The 19,252-nt window shown below is 47.3% G+C and overlaps 4 protein-coding genes across 4 annotated transcripts; all 4 read right to left on the bottom strand.

The window, feature by feature from the left end:
• Nucleotides 1-2,122: 2,122 nt before the first annotated feature.
• Nucleotides 2,123-2,693, bottom strand: NCS57_01480500 (uncharacterized protein; the record flags this gene model as incomplete). Its single annotated transcript, XM_053064392.1, has 4 exons — nucleotides 2,123-2,200; nucleotides 2,258-2,344; nucleotides 2,404-2,546; nucleotides 2,603-2,693. 4 exons carry the CDS (start codon nucleotides 2,691-2,693, stop codon nucleotides 2,123-2,125), a joined length of 399 nt encoding a protein of 132 aa, XP_052906276.1.
• Nucleotides 2,694-5,343: 2,650 nt separating this feature from the next.
• NCS57_01480400 (uncharacterized protein) lies at nucleotides 5,344-6,114 on the bottom strand (the record flags this gene model as incomplete). The annotated part of the gene is made up of 2 exons (XM_053064391.1): nucleotides 5,344-5,768; nucleotides 5,823-6,114. The coding sequence occupies 2 exons, from the start codon at nucleotides 6,112-6,114 to the stop codon at nucleotides 5,344-5,346; spliced, it is 717 nt and encodes a 238-aa protein (XP_052906275.1).
• Nucleotides 6,115-7,754: 1,640 nt separating this feature from the next.
• Nucleotides 7,755-9,073, bottom strand: NCS57_01480300 (uncharacterized protein; the record flags this gene model as incomplete). The annotated part of the gene is made up of 4 exons (XM_053064390.1): nucleotides 7,755-7,943; nucleotides 7,997-8,573; nucleotides 8,658-8,767; nucleotides 8,819-9,073. 4 exons carry the CDS (start codon nucleotides 9,071-9,073, stop codon nucleotides 7,755-7,757), a joined length of 1,131 nt encoding a protein of 376 aa, XP_052906274.1.
• A 921-nt stretch (nucleotides 9,074-9,994) lies between these two features.
• Nucleotides 9,995-12,095, bottom strand: NCS57_01480200 (uncharacterized protein; the record flags this gene model as incomplete). The annotated part of the gene is made up of 3 exons (XM_053064389.1): nucleotides 9,995-10,426; nucleotides 10,475-11,929; nucleotides 11,985-12,095. 3 exons carry the CDS (start codon nucleotides 12,093-12,095, stop codon nucleotides 9,995-9,997), a joined length of 1,998 nt encoding a protein of 665 aa, XP_052906273.1.
• Between the last annotated feature and the right edge of the window lie 7,157 nt (nucleotides 12,096-19,252).

The raw sequence follows: 19,252 nt of genomic DNA, 5'->3' as shown, positions 1-19,252 counted from the left end.
TTAGGTTAGTATTATATATTCTCGTGCTATACTCTTAGGTGAGTAGAGGATAGGGACTAATAAAAGGGATAAAGGAGATAAGGAGGAATTACTCTATAGTAGGCTTATTTTTTGCTTTCTTAATTAGTTAGTATTTATAAGTGTCACGGCCCATGCCGCGATCGAATGCGTGTCGCCACACGGCACGGATCAACGTATTCCGCTCACTCGCACCGAGTGAGCGGGACCTACTTTCTCACTCCGGGCAAGTGAGAATGTAACACTATCTCACGATGGGCATCGTGAGATGCTCCCCAGACCCTACCTATAAAAAACCACACAACATCCCTTAGACAGACACTCTCGCTACCTCAGCTTTCAATACAACTTGATTACTCAAGAATACTTCTTGATATTATCAGACGTGATTCGCCACCCTATACTCAGTACGCCACGCCCCGTTGCAACTGCCAACATAAACCAAATCAGGTTACGGTTTACTACGTTGGGAACCTTGACCGTCACAATAAGGGATTATTTAAAAGATTTATTAATTATTAGCGAAGTTAGCGTAGAGCTTGCCTATATAAGGTAATAAGTTATGTGAGTCTTAGATCTTTAGCCCTTCCTGGCAAAGGGGCTAATTATACAGCGGGCAGTGACTTATTGCCTTCTATTCTTTAATTATATAGGCAAGTATCTAGAAGGATCAATGGATTTAAGTGACCTAAACCTAGTTAACTACTGATAATAGCCCTAATGGATAGGATTAGGGGGAATATAATGACTTATAACTAGGAATGGATCTTTATTTCCTTATCTTATTATTTACTACTTAAAGCGGACTTTGGTAATTTTGAATTAAGTGTCTAAGATATGTGAGTTGCTTCTAAATGTCTAGTAGGATTATGCCTTGTTGATGACCTCTAGGCAGGAGTTGAAGAGCCTAGCGAGACCGGTAACCCTAATGACAAAGCCGGTAGTCTCTATGGCGATATATCGTTAATATGACTAATTTGAGCTAATAAGGGGTGCCTCATGTTATATCTCTTACTTAGCCACTTATGCACGAGGCGGCCTATTTAGCGGGCGTATAGTGTATATTAGTATGGCTATATAAGCTAGTTTTTAGCGCTTCTGCTAGGCCGTAGCTGCGAGAGCTCTGCTGAATATAAGGACTTGCCTCTCGCCCTAGCTATTATAAAGAATAGCCTGACGCATGGTCACCTGTAACTTGGCTCTAACTTAGCACTTCTAATTTCTCGTTAGAACTCTCCCTAGTCTATAGGTCAAGGACATATCGCAGATAGGCTTAAGAGCATAGCTGCTAATAGTTCCTCTATCCCGATAGAAGCTACTCTGTCTAGAATACTAAGGTCTTTTAGCTTATAAATTAACTCGCCTAAGTATATAATAATAAGAGTATAGAGATTTAGATACCTTAAAAAAAACTAAAAGAATAATTTTACTAGTTATTTCTCGTAGAATATGCATCGTAAAGATTATGCATATATAAATATACCTATTTATTATTATTATCATAGACTAGTCTATTTAGCTTACTACTTTACTTCTAGCCCTATCTATTAGCTATCTAGCAGATAGCATATACTAAGCCTACTAAGACAGGCACCTCGATAAGCGGACTAATAGTAGATGCTAGGGCTTGATCACTGTAAGGGCCAAAAGTCACTACTGCCACTATTATAGCTAACTCAAAATTATTACTCGTAGCCATAAAGCTCTAGGTCATAACTATTAAGAACTAGAAGCCAAGTAGTCTACTAATCCATAAAGTAATAAAGAAGATAAGCATAAAATACATAATTAGTAGCGCAGCTACCTAGATGACTAATATAATCTAATAAATAACTTGTCTGCCCTGGGATTTAAATAGAATAAAGATAATATAAAGTAGGCCGATAAGGGACTAAGGCGCAAGGAATTTAAGAAATATATATTAATACTAGTTAGGTCTAATAACTTTATAAAGAACAAATCGCATAATAATAGCTACCCTAAGCGGGATGCCAAGGAAAACAGCTATACTCGTTGCAATGATATTATAGGATATATTAATCGTACCCGATTCGTGACTAATGACGCGGATGAAGAAGATGGCCAAGGGGGTAAAGAGGACTATCTAGAGTATCAAGTTAATAGCGACGAGGATAGCGTAGTATTTGTCGCTGCCGCCGGCGAGATTATTCCAAATGAGGACCTAAAGGCAAGGTGTTAGTATTGTTTATAAATGTCTAAAGGCGATAGATAGACGAACTATCGCAATATATCTCCTAAGGCCCACGAGAATAAGACCGGTGTGAAGCTCTGGCTCGTCAGGGAGAAAAGCCCAGGCCAGGGTAAGCTAAGAGAAACGTTAGTATGCCGTCTGCGAAAGGAGGCGTACCGGGTGACGGGATTCACCATGAGGAAAGGAGCAAGGATCCAGTTGACGAAAAGGCTGAAGCAGATCTGCTTCCACATCTCCCTGTGCGAAAAGAGCTCGTGCAGCGATTCGTACCGTACTTTGCAAAGGATGGGATACATCATGGCAAGCAAGCCAACAGCTTGTGCATCTGTCAGCTTCAGGTACCAGAAGTTCAAGTCTCTGAGGAAAACATACCAATCGGCACTGAAACACCCACAAATTTGCCCTTCTGCAAGGCTGGCCCCGTCTCGGGAACAAAGTTGCCCAAGATGATGCCAATAGCCATTGCCAGGAAAATCCACAGAGCTAGGTAGCGATCCAGAAGACCGAGTCCTTTGAAGGCAGACAGCCGGCATTAAAAATAAGCCTTCTTCGCCACACCCTCCGAGTTCGCACTTTCACAAGCAACCTCTACGCAAGCATGCCTTTCCATAGGCTTCTTCTTTATTAATATTTCTCTAGTAGTATCTTAGCAAAGTAGACCTAGAACCTTGGCCTCGCGATAAATAAATACGGAGATTTAAATAACTCCCACGCTAGGAGGGCAGCAATTAAGCTTATTGCTAATCCCGCCTATAGCTATTAGTCCCTCGCTATTAACTCCGACGAAGATAATATTGGAATCCGAGAGTAATATTGCCCTTTTTTTTTTAATAATAGTCCTTCTACCGATAACTAGATCTTAGAATTAGAGCTGAGCATAGTAATTAAGATAGTATAGTCAGAGATCTTAGATAGAGGGCTTAATCGCCTCTGCATTCTAGTTCTCTATAGTAGTCTTAGAAGTTAGTAAGTATTATAGATAAAGATAGATGTTATTATTTAATCTTTTACTATCTATTTTAGCTTAGATATTACTAATCTTACTTATTATCCCTAGATTATATTCCTATCTACTTGCCTACGAAGTAGCGCATATTTTTTTCCGCCTTGGCTATAATATCTAAGTCTTTAACCCTGCTAGTTTACCCTAGAAAGACGACGTCTAATATTACTATCCTAAAGTATAAGAACTGCGGGAATTAAGCAAGTAGAATAACGGGCATATATGGGTTAGCCCTGAGTAGCATAGTAACTTAGTAAACCCCCCTTAACTATAATTAAATATAATAGAAATATAAACCTAATCAACATCATAGACAGGCATCTTTAAGCAGTAGATTAACTAGATCCCATTATCCTCCAGCTCTGTGCGTCCTACTTAAGGAAAAACCCTAGCCATTACCTAAGTCAGCGGAGGATCATAGTCTTTCAACGCTATTAACTCGCTTCGGATACTTAGACGGTAGATACGCATATTTGCCATTCCCAACCAGAGCTCAGTGCCAAAGGCATATACGTAGTTCATATCTAAGCCTGAGGGCAGCCGTATGCTTGCCAGCTTAAACCGCGACCGCCTTATTGATTGCATAGAAGAGCTTATGAAGTATACTATCATCATGAGACCCCACTTTGACTTATTTGGGGATCGATTTAGTAAGCGCGAGGAGCGCAGAGCCAAGGAGATATAAGGGGAAATAGGAAAGTAGGCTACATAATATAGAGATTTCTATAGACCAGTTACATATTGCTCGAGCCAATCGATCCGGTGTGCACAGGTCTATTTTAATGTAGTTTATTAAACTACGACCTGCCCTTATGTGACGGTCAGTATTCCCAACGTAGTAGTGTCCCCCAGATCTCCTAATGATGGTGCCCGCAATGGGCGGTCCAGTGAGTGTTGCGATAGTATTTATCGTAAACACCATAACGTACATGATAAGCGAGTGTTACAAACAAGCGAGTGTTACAGCATACTTGTTACGAGCAGAAAGAGCAAACAGGATACGAACGGAAAACGTCGGAGCTCGGAATGGAATGAATAGACCCCGGAGGAAGTGGTGTGTGGTCGAATAGGTCAAATGAGAGCCCGTTTGACTATGATCGACTAAGCGAATCAGAATAGTATATATAGCTTTACTTACTCCCACTTCCCTGTCTAGATAGCTCTCTAGCTTTTAATATAACTTGATTACTTAAGAATACTTCTTGATATTATTAGACGTGATTCGCCACCCTACGCTTAGTACTACGCCCCATTATAACTGCCAATATAAACCAATTCGGTTATGGTTTATCTTGGTGCAGAGATATTTGCCTGTGTCTCCCTCTCGCTTGGGGGTCTGCTGATTCTGGTAGCCCGACATCTGAAGGGCGTTCATAGATGAGATTGCTGTTCTTTCGAGAATTCGGAGTCATACCAACACCGGCAAGATGCCACTCGCGCATGCCATATATCTTCTAGTCTCATTCTCGGAAGCCCTCAAATTTCTGCTTAATTAAACTTGAGCTATAGAGTAGATGTATTGTATATATTGACTATTGAGTATTTTGCCCAACTTGGGGCAATGAATCGTGGATAATGAACAATCCGGGACTTGTGCATAATTACTACCCGCAGCTATAACAGCATCTGGATGGAATAAAGTGAGATGTGATAATACATGCAAGATCGATCGTAGACAAGGGTAACAAAAAAAAAATGGAGGAAGAAAAACTCTTCCCAAGACACACGATAATTTCTCGCGAGGCATCATGCACAAGAGTTACTGATCGGCCAAATAAAGTCGCTGATGATCTGACAAGAAGATCGGTTGGTGGAGAAGGAAAAAAATGTCTCGGCATCATGCGATTGCCGTGGAAATTTTGATTGCTCGTAACATCGTAGAAGACGCCGCTTCTGTTTAATACAAACAAGTAAATAAATAAGAAAAAAGAAGGGAAAAAAAAGGAAAAGATACAGGCCAGGTCAACAATGAATCCTCCGTCTAAATGTGGTGTGAGCTTCGGCGCTCCTCGATAGCCGCCTCACTACTAGATCTCCTCCCACCAAATCCAAACACGTCAAGAAACGAGCTCCGCCGATGCTCCGTCGCGTGATCGTGCGACTCCCTCCTCTAGCTCGGGGTAGACGCCTTGAACCCCAGAAACCCCATAAACGAGCTCCGCCTCGAGTCGGGCATCCTGGGCGGCGAGCACACCATGATCTGCAGCTCGATCTTGTCGAGCTCGCCCTCGGCCATCTCGACGACGGTGCACCCGCAGTTGGAGAAGCTGGTGCCCGAGTAGAAGACGTAGCCGCTGAAGGGGCTGGCCAGGGCCGCCGCGACGAGGCCCTTTTGCCGCGCCACCTGCAGGCTCTGCTTGCACAGGAGCTTGGCGAAGCCCCGGAGCTTGTAGTGGGGATGCGTGATGACGGCATGAATAAACATTAGCTGGCCGTAGCGGGCAAGGTATGTCTGCTGCGTCTGTGTGACGACCGCCTGTAGTGCTGCAATTCGCTTCGCCACCTTGTCCCTGGCGGTGCTGGGAGCATCGAGGACTGAACAAGGAGTCAGAAGCAATCTCAGAAGATCAAGTTGGAGGGTTAGCTTACCTCGGTGAATTTGATTAGCGACGCTGTTCTCCTCGCTGTCGTTCTCGTGGAGCATCTGCCAGACGGCCACGGCCACAGGCTTGTGTGTCTTGGGGGCATCGACCACGGAGACGAGCCAGTTGGAGTTTCGGGGCTCGAGGCACTTTTTGAGAATGCTCTCGACGTAGTCTCCGGCCTCCGACGTAGAACAGTTGGAGAAGCAGTAGTGCCAGATGGAGTCGTTGGAGAGACCACTGAGGACGATATCCTTCAGGGCTGGGAGGTCTGTTTCGGTTGCGGGACGGATACCCATAGCTTGGTGTAGTGATGATGTGTGAAAAGTGGTTGATGTAAAGTCTTGAGTTTGCACTTGATTGATGATGAACAATTAATCTCCTGGATAAAGGACTCAGAGGGAATGGTCAATTATACCCTCCCATCGGCATCTCAACTTTGGCATCCAGTGGTTGAGACGTCATACGACCAAGAACGACCATCATGCGCCTCCCGTGGCCCATGGGCTGAGCCAAGTGGCACACACAGCGACAATGGATCTATGCCCAGCGGCTGCAACAAAGGCCCTAGATCGGTCGATGGGCGGTTGGCGGCCTCCTGGAAACCCCGCAGGATCGCCTGATGGTGAGTAACGCAAGTCCCCTCACAGGACTGCTGATCTTCTAGGCCAGGTCATGCCCGTTGGCAATTTTTTTAAGCTTAATAAAGCCAGATTAAGCTAGCTTGTAGGGCAAAAGACTTAGCGGGTGAAAATCATGGTAATTAATCCTGCCGATTTGTGTGGCCCTGATCTCCCACTCCCGAGAGTCTCCATAACTGCTGTGCTTTTTCCTAATCATGAACTTGCTTGTTTGGGCACCAACGCTCCTTTATTAACGCGGAGCTGACCGCCGAGACGGTGGCGTATTGATTATTTGTACGCCACACAAAGTACGAGGCGCGCGAGGCCGGCCGCCAAATCTGTGGCCAACGGGTCACCCGATGTTTGCCTTGACTTGACTCAGTCAGTTGCTGTAAGCAGTCCTTGGCTGATGCGGTTGGTTGCGGTTGGTTGTCAGCCCCAGCAACAAATTCTGGGCAGTAAGCTGAGCAACCGTCTTGAAACATGAACTCTTTGTCTGAATTGCTTGATGAGTGTGCCGATTATTGGAAACGATAGAATTCTTTTCAGGGATATCCACTTCTGTTGGCTATTCACACAAGGTTCTTACAAGTCCGAGGCCTAGTTCGGGTAGATGCGTAAATTCCTTGGTGTAACGCCAAGACCGAAACTCGACGTGGTCTGGCAAACTAGGGCTTTATATCAACCGGTCCAAGGATAGAAGTTTGTCACGTGTGGCGTTTCTGAGGGCTTCTATCCGTACTACGTAGAGTTTTGTGATGTCGTTGGATGGGACCACGTGCTCGGGATCTCGCCATCCGATGGCCTCGCACATTCGTTCAAACCTGTTAAAAAGTTAAAAACATCAAAACTCGTTGAAGATTATCAATAATCTCAAACTCGCATGTAGTAAGTAGTGTCCGAGAGATGGCCACTTCGTTCGTATTTTTGGCTTTGAACGATATTGGTTTCATCTCATCACTTCTGTCATATTATGAAACAGTGAAACGCCCGTGTTGTGCTTCCAAGCTGGGGGCTCTATATTTCATCCTGGTTTAAGAAGCTTTATTCATAAAGGCAGCCTTACCAACTCCCCACTTCAATCATAATCCATGAGAATCATGCGCATTGAGTAATAGTCATTACAACAACTTCAGCCCCAGACTCGGCAGCACCCGTGTTGACGGCCGCAGCACTGGTCACAACAGCATCTCCTCCACCCCCATTCACATTGCCACTACCACCGTCGACTCCGAGCCCAGAGTTGAAAACATCTGCAGCAGTCTGGTCCTGGGTTGTTGCCTTTGCAGCGGCAGCAGCGCTGGTGCAGCTGGCGACTACATCCGCATCGGCCTGCAGCTGTCTCCAAGACGTTGGCAGATAAAGTCGGCGATGATGCCAATCTTCTGCGCAGATCCGTGGTTAAAGTCTGCCTCGTTCGACGGCGCGAAAGCCTCTTCCTTGCGACCGTTAAGGCCTGCAGCGAAAATGATGCTAAGATCAGAGCAGGAGCCAAAGCTGCCATTCTGTCGCTTCTTGAGAGTATTGGTGGCTCGGCATCCACTACTTTGTGTCTCACACTGAGCTGTACCGCCAGCAAGCTGTCTAGAGTTGGCGGCGTTGGCATAAGCATTGTGCTGGGTATCGCAAGATCGGCTGAGAGCAGCGCCGGCATCGGTGAAGGTGTGGCCATTGACCGAGAAGGGACGGTCACCGGCCGAAGAGACGACGGGGGAGGCGGACCGCCGAGGATGCCGGTGAAAGACTGTATGTTGACTCCGGCTGAGGTGACTTGACCAACGGTGGCAGATGTGAGAGTCGCGAGAACAGCAGAGGTTGCATCAGCAGCCACGGTTTTGACAATTGTAGAGCACGCAGCCTGTTTTGACGGAGCCACGGGGGTGATGGCCGTTGTCACAACGGCGCATCCTTCCGCTGTTGTGGCTTCGACTGCCGTGGTCGCTGCGACATCAATAGCGCTACTGCTGTTGTTTCCACCGGCATCATTAGTCACAGCAGCAGCGTCGGACGTTGAAGAGATCCCAGAAGCATCTCCAGCAGATCCTGTAGCTACTCCAGAAGCTGCTCCGGTGGTATCACCAGATCCTCCCTTGACAATGGTGGCAAGGTCAACGTTTCCGGTAACAGACGCGACACTAAATCATCCCAGGTCAATGAGGTCGATGGCCGAGATACCTCCAGTGCCCGTAAAGGTCTGCGCGACGCCAGCTACGGAAGACGAGATCTCCTCCTCGGTGGCATCAAGCACGACAAGCTTCTCGGAAAAGATGCAGCCGAGATCAGGTTCCTCGGCGTCGCAAGAGCTTCCTTTTCCAGTCGAGTCGCTAGGCTAAAAGCTGTCAGCGTCAATTGAGACAGATCGAGGAGTTGCAACACTCACATCACCAGGAGCAAACGTTCCACTCAGCAGAGCCAAGTTGGAATCGGCACCAATACCAGCCAACTGCTTCGCCAGCTCGAGAGTAATGGCCTTGTTCAGAGCACCAGCATTCTCCAAGGCAGTGTCTTGATGCTGTGTCAGAGCCCCAATCTCCGGGTTGACAGCCTTCTCAGTGCAGAGCTTGCTGGCGACACCAACTCCGGCGGTGTTGCGCTCAATTCTACACACCGTGAGATGCCTTGTATACGAAGCCATCGGGTCAGTAGAAATTACCCTTTTGAGTTTCACGGTCTCTACACCAGCCTATTTGGGATTTAGCGCTCAAATCTCTAGCCAACCAGAATTTAGTGGTAATGCACTAGCTTCATTTGATTTTGGCAGTCACGCACTAGCCTAGTCAGGATTTCGCAGTCAATTCAGGGGCAGCGTCATTTCATCAAGCTGCAGGAACTTCAACACAGCCCAAGTCAATAACTGTAATATTGCATCTTGCTCACTATGCCTGATCCACCAAAAAAGCGTGGGTGGCCTCAAAAGTACGACACGTCAGAGGAGAAAGCAAGGCAAGATGTCATTGCTTCGGAACCCCTCCGTGCACGGAGATAACCGATTTCAAATCTGTCTCCCAACCGATAGAAGCTTTGCCACCTTCATCCGAACCCGTCGGCATTGAAAGGTGGCCCTGTAGTGGATTCTATTGGATCAGCAGCGAGTGCAACATGCAAGTAGTCGTCATGTATTTGTCTCAGCCTCCTATTGAATCTTCTGTTTTACTGAAAGGTTGTTTTCTCAGAACCCACATTCTCTTGCTCTCTCTTAATCCTTATGTATCGCTCGCGACTGGTTGTTGCGCTAGAACAGCCGGCACACTGAAGTACTAGGAGAAGCAGGAGCCTCAGGAGGTCGAGAAGAAAGAAAACGCGGAAGAGAAAAGAGAAGGCGAAGAAGAAAAACCCACAGGAGGGCAAGTTTCGAAGAAGGAGGCTAGTGAGAAAGAATCAAAATCTAGTTAGATGTAGTATTGTCGATTTGTTACAAAGGCTGGGTTCATGTCATTCATCAAGTTTTGTAAGCTTCAACTGTGAGGTTCAAGTATAAGAACTATAATACATTGCAATATTATGCTCAACTAGAACTAAACCAACAGTCACCCAACGATTGTGTCAACACACGAACTCAACGCTCCGGAATATCAGCATCTCGGCGCAGACCCCCCTTGCCCTTCTCGCCCGAGTCCCGGCTCTCAACGCCTTCGTGGTGCTCCTCCTCCATGACCTCGCTCTGTCTCATCTCCAGAGGAGCGACAGCCACGTGAGGTGCGTAGAAGGTCTTGCTGAGGTGGAGCTTCTCAGGGGGCACAAAGACGTCAAACCAGCGGGGCAGGATGAAGCCGCAGGCAATGATGAGCATGACTCCATGAATAGCGCCAAAGGCAAAGATGTGCAGGGGGTCGTTGCGCTTCTTGTAAAAGGCTGGATACGCAAACGAGACGATGATGGACAGGATGGGAGCCGAGATGTAGCGAAGGATAGTGGGCCAGAACCATGGAATGCTCCAGTTCTTACCCGTGGCGACGACAACGTTGAGGTCGTGGCGGAGTTGGTTGCCCTGTCTGATGTCAGTGAAGGGGAGCCTTGAAGGACTTGATAAACTCACCGAGTAGAATGACAGCCACCAGAACTTGCTCAGCAAGGGGTTCTTACCCCAGAACCTCGGAGCTCCAGCGTCAGGCGCCTTGGACATGAAAACAGCGACGATGTTGGTCACAACAAAGATACCAAAGCCCGTGCCTGCGCCGGCTTCAGGTCCTGCAGCTTGGCCGACAGCAACTCCAAGGACCATGGACAGGATGTAGCCAGCACTGTACACCGAGTATCCAACCACGCCGACCTGGCCAATCACATCCGTGAAGCGGTAGAGCGTCGTGGCGCACACGGCCTCGCACCAGACGACAAAGATGAGGCACAGGTTGTTGGTCCAAGTGTCGACGGCATCCAAAAGGTAGAATCCAAACTGGGTGCAGTAGATGAGCGAGAGGAGGAACGCGATAACGACGATGACCGTGCAGATGAGTGTGCGAGAGTACCTTCGACCCAAGCCCGAGTCACAAATGAGCGTCACAAACGACTCGAGCAGAGCGAATGCAGAGCTGAGACCCAGCATGGCCAAGGTGAGGAAGAAGAGGACGGCCCAGACATTTGATCCAGGCATCTCAGCAAGACCGAGGGGATAAGTCAGGAAGCCGACGGTGAAGGTGGTGAGGGAGATATTGGGGTCGTCGGGGGAGTATCCCAAAAAGCCAATGACACCAAAGACTGCGAAGCCGGCGGTGATCTCGTACAGGGAGTTGCAGCATCCAATGATGAGGGCGTCCTGGACGGCATTGGCGAACTTGGTGTTGTACGAGGCGTAAGACGTGAAATATCCAAAGCCGACACCGATGGAAAAGAAGATCTGGCCGCAAGCTGCCTGCCAGATGTCGCCATTTCCGAGCCGCCAGCCGTTCCACTCAGCAAAATAGTACTTGATGCCGTCGCGGGCGTTGGGGAGGGACACAGATCGTCCAAGGATGATGATGAGCATGATGACTGGGAGGCCCATGGTGACATAGACAGCCCTGCCCGTCGTGCCAACGCCCTTGAACATGCAGAGCCAGACAAGGAACCACATGAAGGCGCACCAGCCGACAGACTCGCCAACCATGCCCATGCCGGGATACTCGACATATCCCGAATCAGGGGTAATGGGGTCCTTGTTGGCAATGACATCCTGCATGTAAAACTCCATGCCACGGCCCTTCCACGGCAGGGGGCTTTGGAACGAGGCCCGGAAGTAATGCAGGACCCAAGACAAGATGGGGACGTAGTAGGTGGCGACGATGAAACCCGTCATGATGACGGCAAGGCCAAGGCCCTTGGTATGCTTGTTAATGCCGTTGAAGGCAACGACGACACTGCCTCGGTAGGCCTGTCCGATGGAGATTTCAAGAATCAGGGTAGGGATGCCCAGGAAGAGGAGGGCGATAAAGTATGGGATGAACCACTGGAGGCCATTGTTGGCAAAGACGACAGATGGGTATCGCAGGAGGTTTCCAAGACCGACGGCACCGCCCTGAGAGGCAGAGTCAGCGATTGAGCAGCAGCGGCGATGTTCTCATGTTGCTTGCCATGGCAGCCAGGACAAAGGCGGTCCGCGATGGCCACTTGTCGCGCCCATCTTCCTCCTTATCGGCCTCGGGCGCGAAAAAATTGACGACGTTTTTGAATGAGACACCCATGGTTGCTTGCTTGTAGGCACGAGGGATTCTCGCTCTCTCTCTCTATCTCTCATTCGCAGCAAATGGCCCCAAGAAGGACGAACGAGGTGCTCCTTGAAACGCAGCAAACAATGCGATGATCTTTTATGCAACGGCAAGGGCAGACACTGGCTATTTATGTTCGCCCCTCGACTCCAATCCTTCGAGGCTCGCGTCGCGTCATACGGTCTTGGCCCCGGGGGAATCTTACCCCTCGTCCATCCTTGAGGGATTGTGGGGGCGGACGCCTGGGGCATCTTGGCGCCTAGACGACAGAATCCGGAGGTGGGCAGCTCAACTGGCCATGATTCGTCTCGCGTGTGGCGAGTCAAGACGTTGAGCCACCGGTGCGGGGTCGCCAAGCAAGCACGATACCGAGTCGAGCAGAGATGATGCCCTCAGCCTCCGGACGGCGGTTTATCGCATGGGTATCGATCCTCACGATGCAGTGTAACGGGTCGAGACGGAGGGTTGAGAGTTTGGAGGTTTTTGGAGTTGAAGCGCCGCAGGACTTAGCCTCTGCCCTCTCTCCCAAAGGGGGTAGGATTTGGAGTCGGACCCTGCTAGTCTGGAGCTGGGAGTCAGAAGGTAAGGCAAACCACTGGTAACAAGTAACATCAGACCATCAGTCGACCTCCGGGGCCAAGGGGGTCAACATCTCGTCTTTTGTCGGGATAAGCTTGCCTCGCGCCAAGGCCGATGCGATCCGGCCTCTGAAGGGAGACGGATGGCTTCACCTGCTCTTGTCTCTAGAAACAGAGCCCGACACCTTCCTCATCAAGCTAAGCTGAAGAACCCCTTTCTGGAAGGTCAGGTAGAACGCGGAATCCGACATGGGGGAGGCGATAAGACATTGGTTGATGGGAGAGAAGCCGCTCGGGTGGGGAAGGATATTCGTACTGGGAATTACAAAGGGTATGCTTATGTGCATGCGCTAGCAGGTGACCAACCCATGATAGGCACCCTTGACGCTTCATTTCTGGGGTGCTGATTCGCGGCGCTTGGCGCGCCCACGGGGGAGGACCCCGGGTGCTACCTTACGCGCTTCCGGTATCTTCATGTACTCGCTGTTGATTGGGGCCAAGCGGCCAAGACTCTCTTGGCAGTGTTGGCATGCTCAGCTGTCACGAGAGGTCAGGAAACCTGTTTTGCTGATAGCTGGAATAGGGGAAGGCGACCTTGCTAACCATTGTCTTGAAACTACAAACGAGGTTCTCAAGTGAGACCTTATCGCTCAAGTGAGACCTTATCGCCCAAGAGGCGACGAGATACTGACATGCTTGGCGGGCACACAAATATCAATTGTTGCCATTAAGCCAAGCTGCGATGATCAACATTGCACAAAAGAGGTCACACGCTGCGCCACTTTCGCGTCATGGCGACGACGGGGTCTTACTGACAAGCAGCCACCAACACAACAATGACAGCACGACGACTGCCGGCAGCGACAGGCTCCAAAGCGCTTAAGATGCACAAGGTCGGTACATGGACGTCAAGATAAAGCGCCGCTGCGCCTGTCGGGTATCACAAACGCTAAAATGTTCAAGGTTGGCAGGCATTTGCCGCACAAGATGAGGCTGTGCATCTTTCAAGACTCTAGAACCACGGAAATAAACCTTATCGCGAGTAAGCTGAGAAACAAGCCGAGCACGACGATCGATTGGTTATCAACATTTCTTCCAGAAAACTCCCTCTTTCAACCGGCCATGGATCGATCCATCATCTCAGAAATCTTGTTACTAGGGGTCTGCTCGACCTTGCGCCGAAAAAGGCGCCTCTCTTTTATGATGAGATCAGCGAGTGCGCACTACACTGATGAATCCTTCGCCGGGCCAAGAGCGTGTAATTATTACATGGGCACTTTCGTTCGTTCGTTCGTTCCGTTTAAAACGTTTATGCATGTTAAATCGTTTAACCGTTTAAGGGCGCCCTAAAACCGTTTGAACGGTTAAACGATTTTCCAGCCCTGGCACTCGAAAAATCTTTCAAAATGTCAAGCTCCGGAGACCTTCGCTTGGGTCAAGCGCAAGGATCACGACCATCGTGAATAGCTTCACGGTCAGCGTGAAGGCTACACCATACCTAGCGTCAGGTAACAGCCTGCTGCCTATGAGATCGGCAGACTGAACACAGGTATAAGAGACCGACTCTCGTCGCTCCTTAGATAGAAGAGATGGTCCTCAATCTACACTGATCTTTTGTTCAATGTCTGCATTCGTGTATCAGTGCTAGGTTGACACAAAACCCATTGATATCGGGTCTCAATCCATGATACCAAGTTCAAAATCTCGCCTTTTAACTACCAATATGTCATCTGACACATCGTCTATTATTGGTGCTACAGAAAACCCCCCAGATGTCAATGGATTGCCGTCAAACTTCCTCTCAATTATGGACATCACGAAGGACCGTTCAAATACACGCGGACGCAAGGCTGGAGGTAAAACCATCTATACTTGCACTGTGTGTCGAGATAAACGATACGACCATAAGGCAAATGCTGCCAATCACGTCAGAAACAACCATCCCGTCGCATCCAGATCCACCGTGTTACGAGCAGAAAGAGCAAACAGGATACGAACGGAAAACGTCGGAGCTCGGAACGGAACGAACAGACCCCGGAGGAAGTGGTGTGTGGTCGAACGGGTCGAACGGGGACGAGTTTGACCACGTTCGACCAAAAGTGAACCTTAACCTTAAATGGTCGAACAGGTCAAACGAGAGCCCGTTCGACCATGATCGACCAAGCGAATCAGAATAGTATATATCCCTTCAATTGTCGAGGAGCTCCGGTCGGGTCACAGCAGGGGTTGGCAGCCAATAAAAATGCATCGGATTAAAGGTACCTAGCCCCTCACCTATTTTAGCCTATGGTAGAAGTACCAGCAATCTCTCGAGTTACAAATCGCTACATCACACTGCTCACATCCCCAAACTGTCTGGCGCCTCCTTTTATTACGACTGACCGGCGCCAACGGCTTTCTTGAGCTTCTTGACCTTGGCTGCCCTAATTGAAGTCCCTGACAAGCGTGGCAATTCGACTTTTTCCCTCTTCGGACGTGCTTATGTTATGCAACAGGCGTAAATTCGTCCCCAGCTCGAAAAAGCTGCCTCGATTGACTTTTCGGATGGAAGGCTTTAAAGACCTCGTTGTAGAGGCGTTCCCTCCACTTCTTCTGGTTAGTATAACGGCTCCAAGCCGGCTGGCCGTATAGCTGTAAGAGGAAGCTATTCACAAGCACCACATCTAATAAGAAGGTCCAAGCAATAGCCTGCCAAGCGCCCCGGCGGATTGGATGATCGTATCCTAGATATGACCTTCTTTGGTCGCCTCGGTCAACATGGTTCATTTCGTCATTATAAGAAGCAGCGATTGTAGGGATCGATATAAGCTTGACTGGCTCACTACCAAAAAAGTGCTGTATTGGCCGTGCCATTGGGGTCTTTGTTAATGGTCTCTTCCTCCAACGCTCAGTCATCTCATCGCCAGTGAAGACGGTTAAAAGGAATAATACGAGGGCATTATCCTTCCACGCGATTTGGTTGACCTAAGGAAGAAGACTAGTCAGCAGATAGATAAGAAGAAGATCAAATTATCTTACCTGATTATCAGCCGTTGGGATGACCTTGATCTCATTGAATTGGAACCCTGACTTCCCTGCCTTATCGGCCTTTTTGGCCTCTACAAGACCTTTGTAGATGCCACAGTTAGGCCGGGCTGTGCCGGTAGCACCGTGGCCGTGCTGACGAAGGGAGCGGAAAAGGTCCGGCGACGAGAAGAGGTTATCCACGAAGACGTGATATATCGATATCGGCAATAGGTTAATAAGGGCAATAACGACGCTTTGAGTCGAGTTGAGAGCTATGATCTTAGCTCCGGCTTCCGTAGCCACGTAGATAACCTCCTTAACCTCGTCAGCCTTATCGGCCTTGCCTTTTCCCTTGCTTTTCTTCTTTTGTGATGCCGGCTTCTTCTGAATGCCAACTGGGCCGTATTTTGCGCCGGGCTGGTGCCATATCCACCTCATAAAGAGGCCTAGCTGGGCAGCTATCCACACCTTGAAGCCTGTGTCGATAGGCTTATTGGGGATATACGTAACTTGCTTATTCCTTCCCGTATATCGGATCATAGCCTCGTCGACGGCAAGATGCGAGCCCGGCTCACAGAGCTCTGTTGTAGCAAGTTGAACGTGCTGAGACCATGACTCAACGCATTGGAAGACGATAGGGAAGTCGTCGTAACCATCAGTGAATTTGGTGTGGTCAAAAAGGCGGATATGACGATAAAGAAGCTGGAATCGATTGTAAGTCATGAACTTGATTATTGAGTGTTTAGCCCGCTGATCCTCTAGCTGAGAGGACTTCCAATGGTCTTCAACCGTTATTTCGCTATGGACTCCTATATAAATAAGGATTCCAAGCTAGATATATACCTCTGTAGCCGTGGTTGGCTTCTAGGCGTGGAGGCGTGACTGTTCTGTTATTTCGTGTTCTTGGCTATTAATAACGCCGCTTTGGATGAGGCTGCTGACCTAATTATTGGTGTACTTAACCCAGTTATTAACTAGGGAAATGGGTATAAAGTGTTGGAAAAGTAACAGCGGGTTCTGGGGCAGCTTATTGACGAGAAACTCTCGTCGTGGCACCTCGAGAGGTTGAAAATTGAAGCCTCGGTCGTTGGTAGCCGGAAAAGCCGGTCTCTGGGTGCTATCACCCTCATGTTCGTGGTGGCTATTATCTTTATTGATAAAGCTATTATTATCATACGCGTTGACTGCCTCTATAGGTAGTGATGAAGGTACCGATTGGGAAGTCATTATTTAATTGAGAATGGTTTGTATGAGGATTTAGGTGGTGATGATTGATGATGCGTCTTAGGTTCCCCTCATGTACTGGTCATGTGACAGGGGTGGTGTGGGGCGAGGTACTTGCCGGAGCTCCTTGACAATTGAAGGGATAGCTTCACTCACTCCTACTTCCCTGTCTAGATAGCTCTCCAGCTTTTAATACAACTTGATTACTTAAGAATACTTCTTAATATTATCAGACGTGATTCGCCACCCTATGCTCAGTACTACGCCCTGTTATAACTGCTAATATAAACTAATTTGGTTATGGTTTACCATGTAGTACCCACTTACCGGCAGTACCCACCTACCGGTAAGCAAAAAAAAATTTTTCCTATAACGTACATGTCACCCGTGCGTCGCATCCAACCATGCGTCGCACTTGGATTTTCACCTTAAATCGCGATTTTAAAATAATTCTTAGAAATTCAAACTAAGCCTAAAACAGCCCAAATTCCTAGATTAAATAGTTTATAATATAAACTATTTTAAAGAGTTTTCTTTAGATTTTATATATATATAGCGCTAGCGCAATAGAATTCGCACTGTTCTTTTTACTATTTTTATATATATATCACTTAATAATTTTTTATAAAAATCTAAAAAAAGACTAGTTTATAACTCTTTTAGTTAAGGATTTAGAATTAGTTTTCTGAAAATCCTAGGACTATATAGGCTATTTTAGAAAATTTAAGATTTAACATTTTAGGTATACAGTATAAGTGCGACGCATGGTTGGATGCGACGCACGGGTGACATGTACGTTATAAAATGCTTAATTTTACTTACATGGTGTTTGGCTAAGATTAAAGCTATTGGCATGATATAATATCTGTTGTATTGAGAATTTTATGCTGTTTGATATTATTATATTAATTTTTTGATTATATATGCGGTATAGTCGCATAGCACTAATATAAAATTTCTTAAAACGCCTCCTTCGCCACTTAGCCTCCCTAATACTCCTTTGAATGTTTCTCTATACCAGCCTTCTACAATTGCCTTGAAAATGCCTTGAGTGTCTTATATAGAGGATAAAGTTATTGAAGCCATATTAGATGTTATAGATAATGGCCTCTCCTAGAACGAATCCGCCTAGAAGCATGAGATCCCTCGATCGACCCTCGGAGACCGATTAAGAGGCCTACTGTTAAAGTCCGAGGTCACCTAGCCTTCCTAGCTGTTATCTAAGTCTCAGGAGTCCAGATTAGTCACCTGGATACTTTGATAAGAGGCCTTAGGCTATGCTCCCTCTCATAGTCAAGTTCGCGCTACCGTCGCTGCCCTCTTGAGGCAGTAAGGCCGGGAAAGGCCTATCGGTGTATACTAGGTAGTAAGGTTCGTAAAATGCCATCTAGCTATTAAGACTAAGATAGGGAAACGTTAGGAGGCATCGAGGTTTAATTCTTTTACCCTAATGGCTATTAATTGGTACTTTGATATCCGGGAGAGCGAATATGGCTAGATCAAGCCGGAGAACATAGTTAATGTTAACGAGGGCGGTATCATGGCTGGATTTGGTGAGTATTGATTATTTTTGCTATAAAACTTACTAATCTACTGAAATACTAGGCTTGGATTCCTTGGTTATTGGCAGTAGCGATCCTAGGAGGAAGGCCTTCCTCAAAGGCTCTTAGTCCCGCACTTAGATGAGCTTTATTGAAGCCGTTACTATAGATAGCTGTCTTCTAAAGCCAGGGATTATCTTTAAAGGCAAAGAACTTTAGTAGCAGTGGTTTATTAATGAGTTTAAGAAGATAGCTGACTGGTATTATATTACTTCTGAAAATGGCTAGATGGACAATTATATTGCAGTCGAGTGGCTTAGAGAGGTCTATCTGCCTTAAACCCGACTAGAAGATAAGTCTAATGCGAGGCTTATTATATTAGATAGTTATTGAAGCTATGTATCTATGAGTATTTACCTATTCTGAATCTTGTGAATTAAAAATGTCGCTGACTTGAAATCTAGGATGAGTAGATGGCTACTTGCTTTTTGAATAATATATATTGTTGTTACTTGCCCGCTCATTGCTCTCATGGCCTTCAGCCGCTAGATAATGGCGTTTTTAATGCCTCTAAAGCTGCATACCGCAAAGAACTGTAAAAGCTGGCAAGCCTGATTGATTCTGCGCCGGTGGATAAGGTTAACTTTATCAAGGCATATGCCAAAGCTAGGGAAGTGGGCATAATGAAGAAAAATATACTCTTAGGCTAGAGAGTGACTAGAAATTGGCTAATTTCATGACGGAAAGCCCTTATATATCCAGAGATTTAACTAGATAAGAAGGA

The sequence above is a fragment of the Fusarium keratoplasticum genome, chromosome 14 (genome assembly GCF_025433545.1).
Source record: "Fusarium keratoplasticum isolate Fu6.1 chromosome 14, whole genome shotgun sequence".
NCBI lineage: Eukaryota > Fungi > Ascomycota > Sordariomycetes > Hypocreales > Nectriaceae > Fusarium > Fusarium keratoplasticum.
The sequence above is the reverse complement of the archived record's forward strand: the minus strand, read 5'-3'. Positions and strand labels throughout refer to the sequence as shown.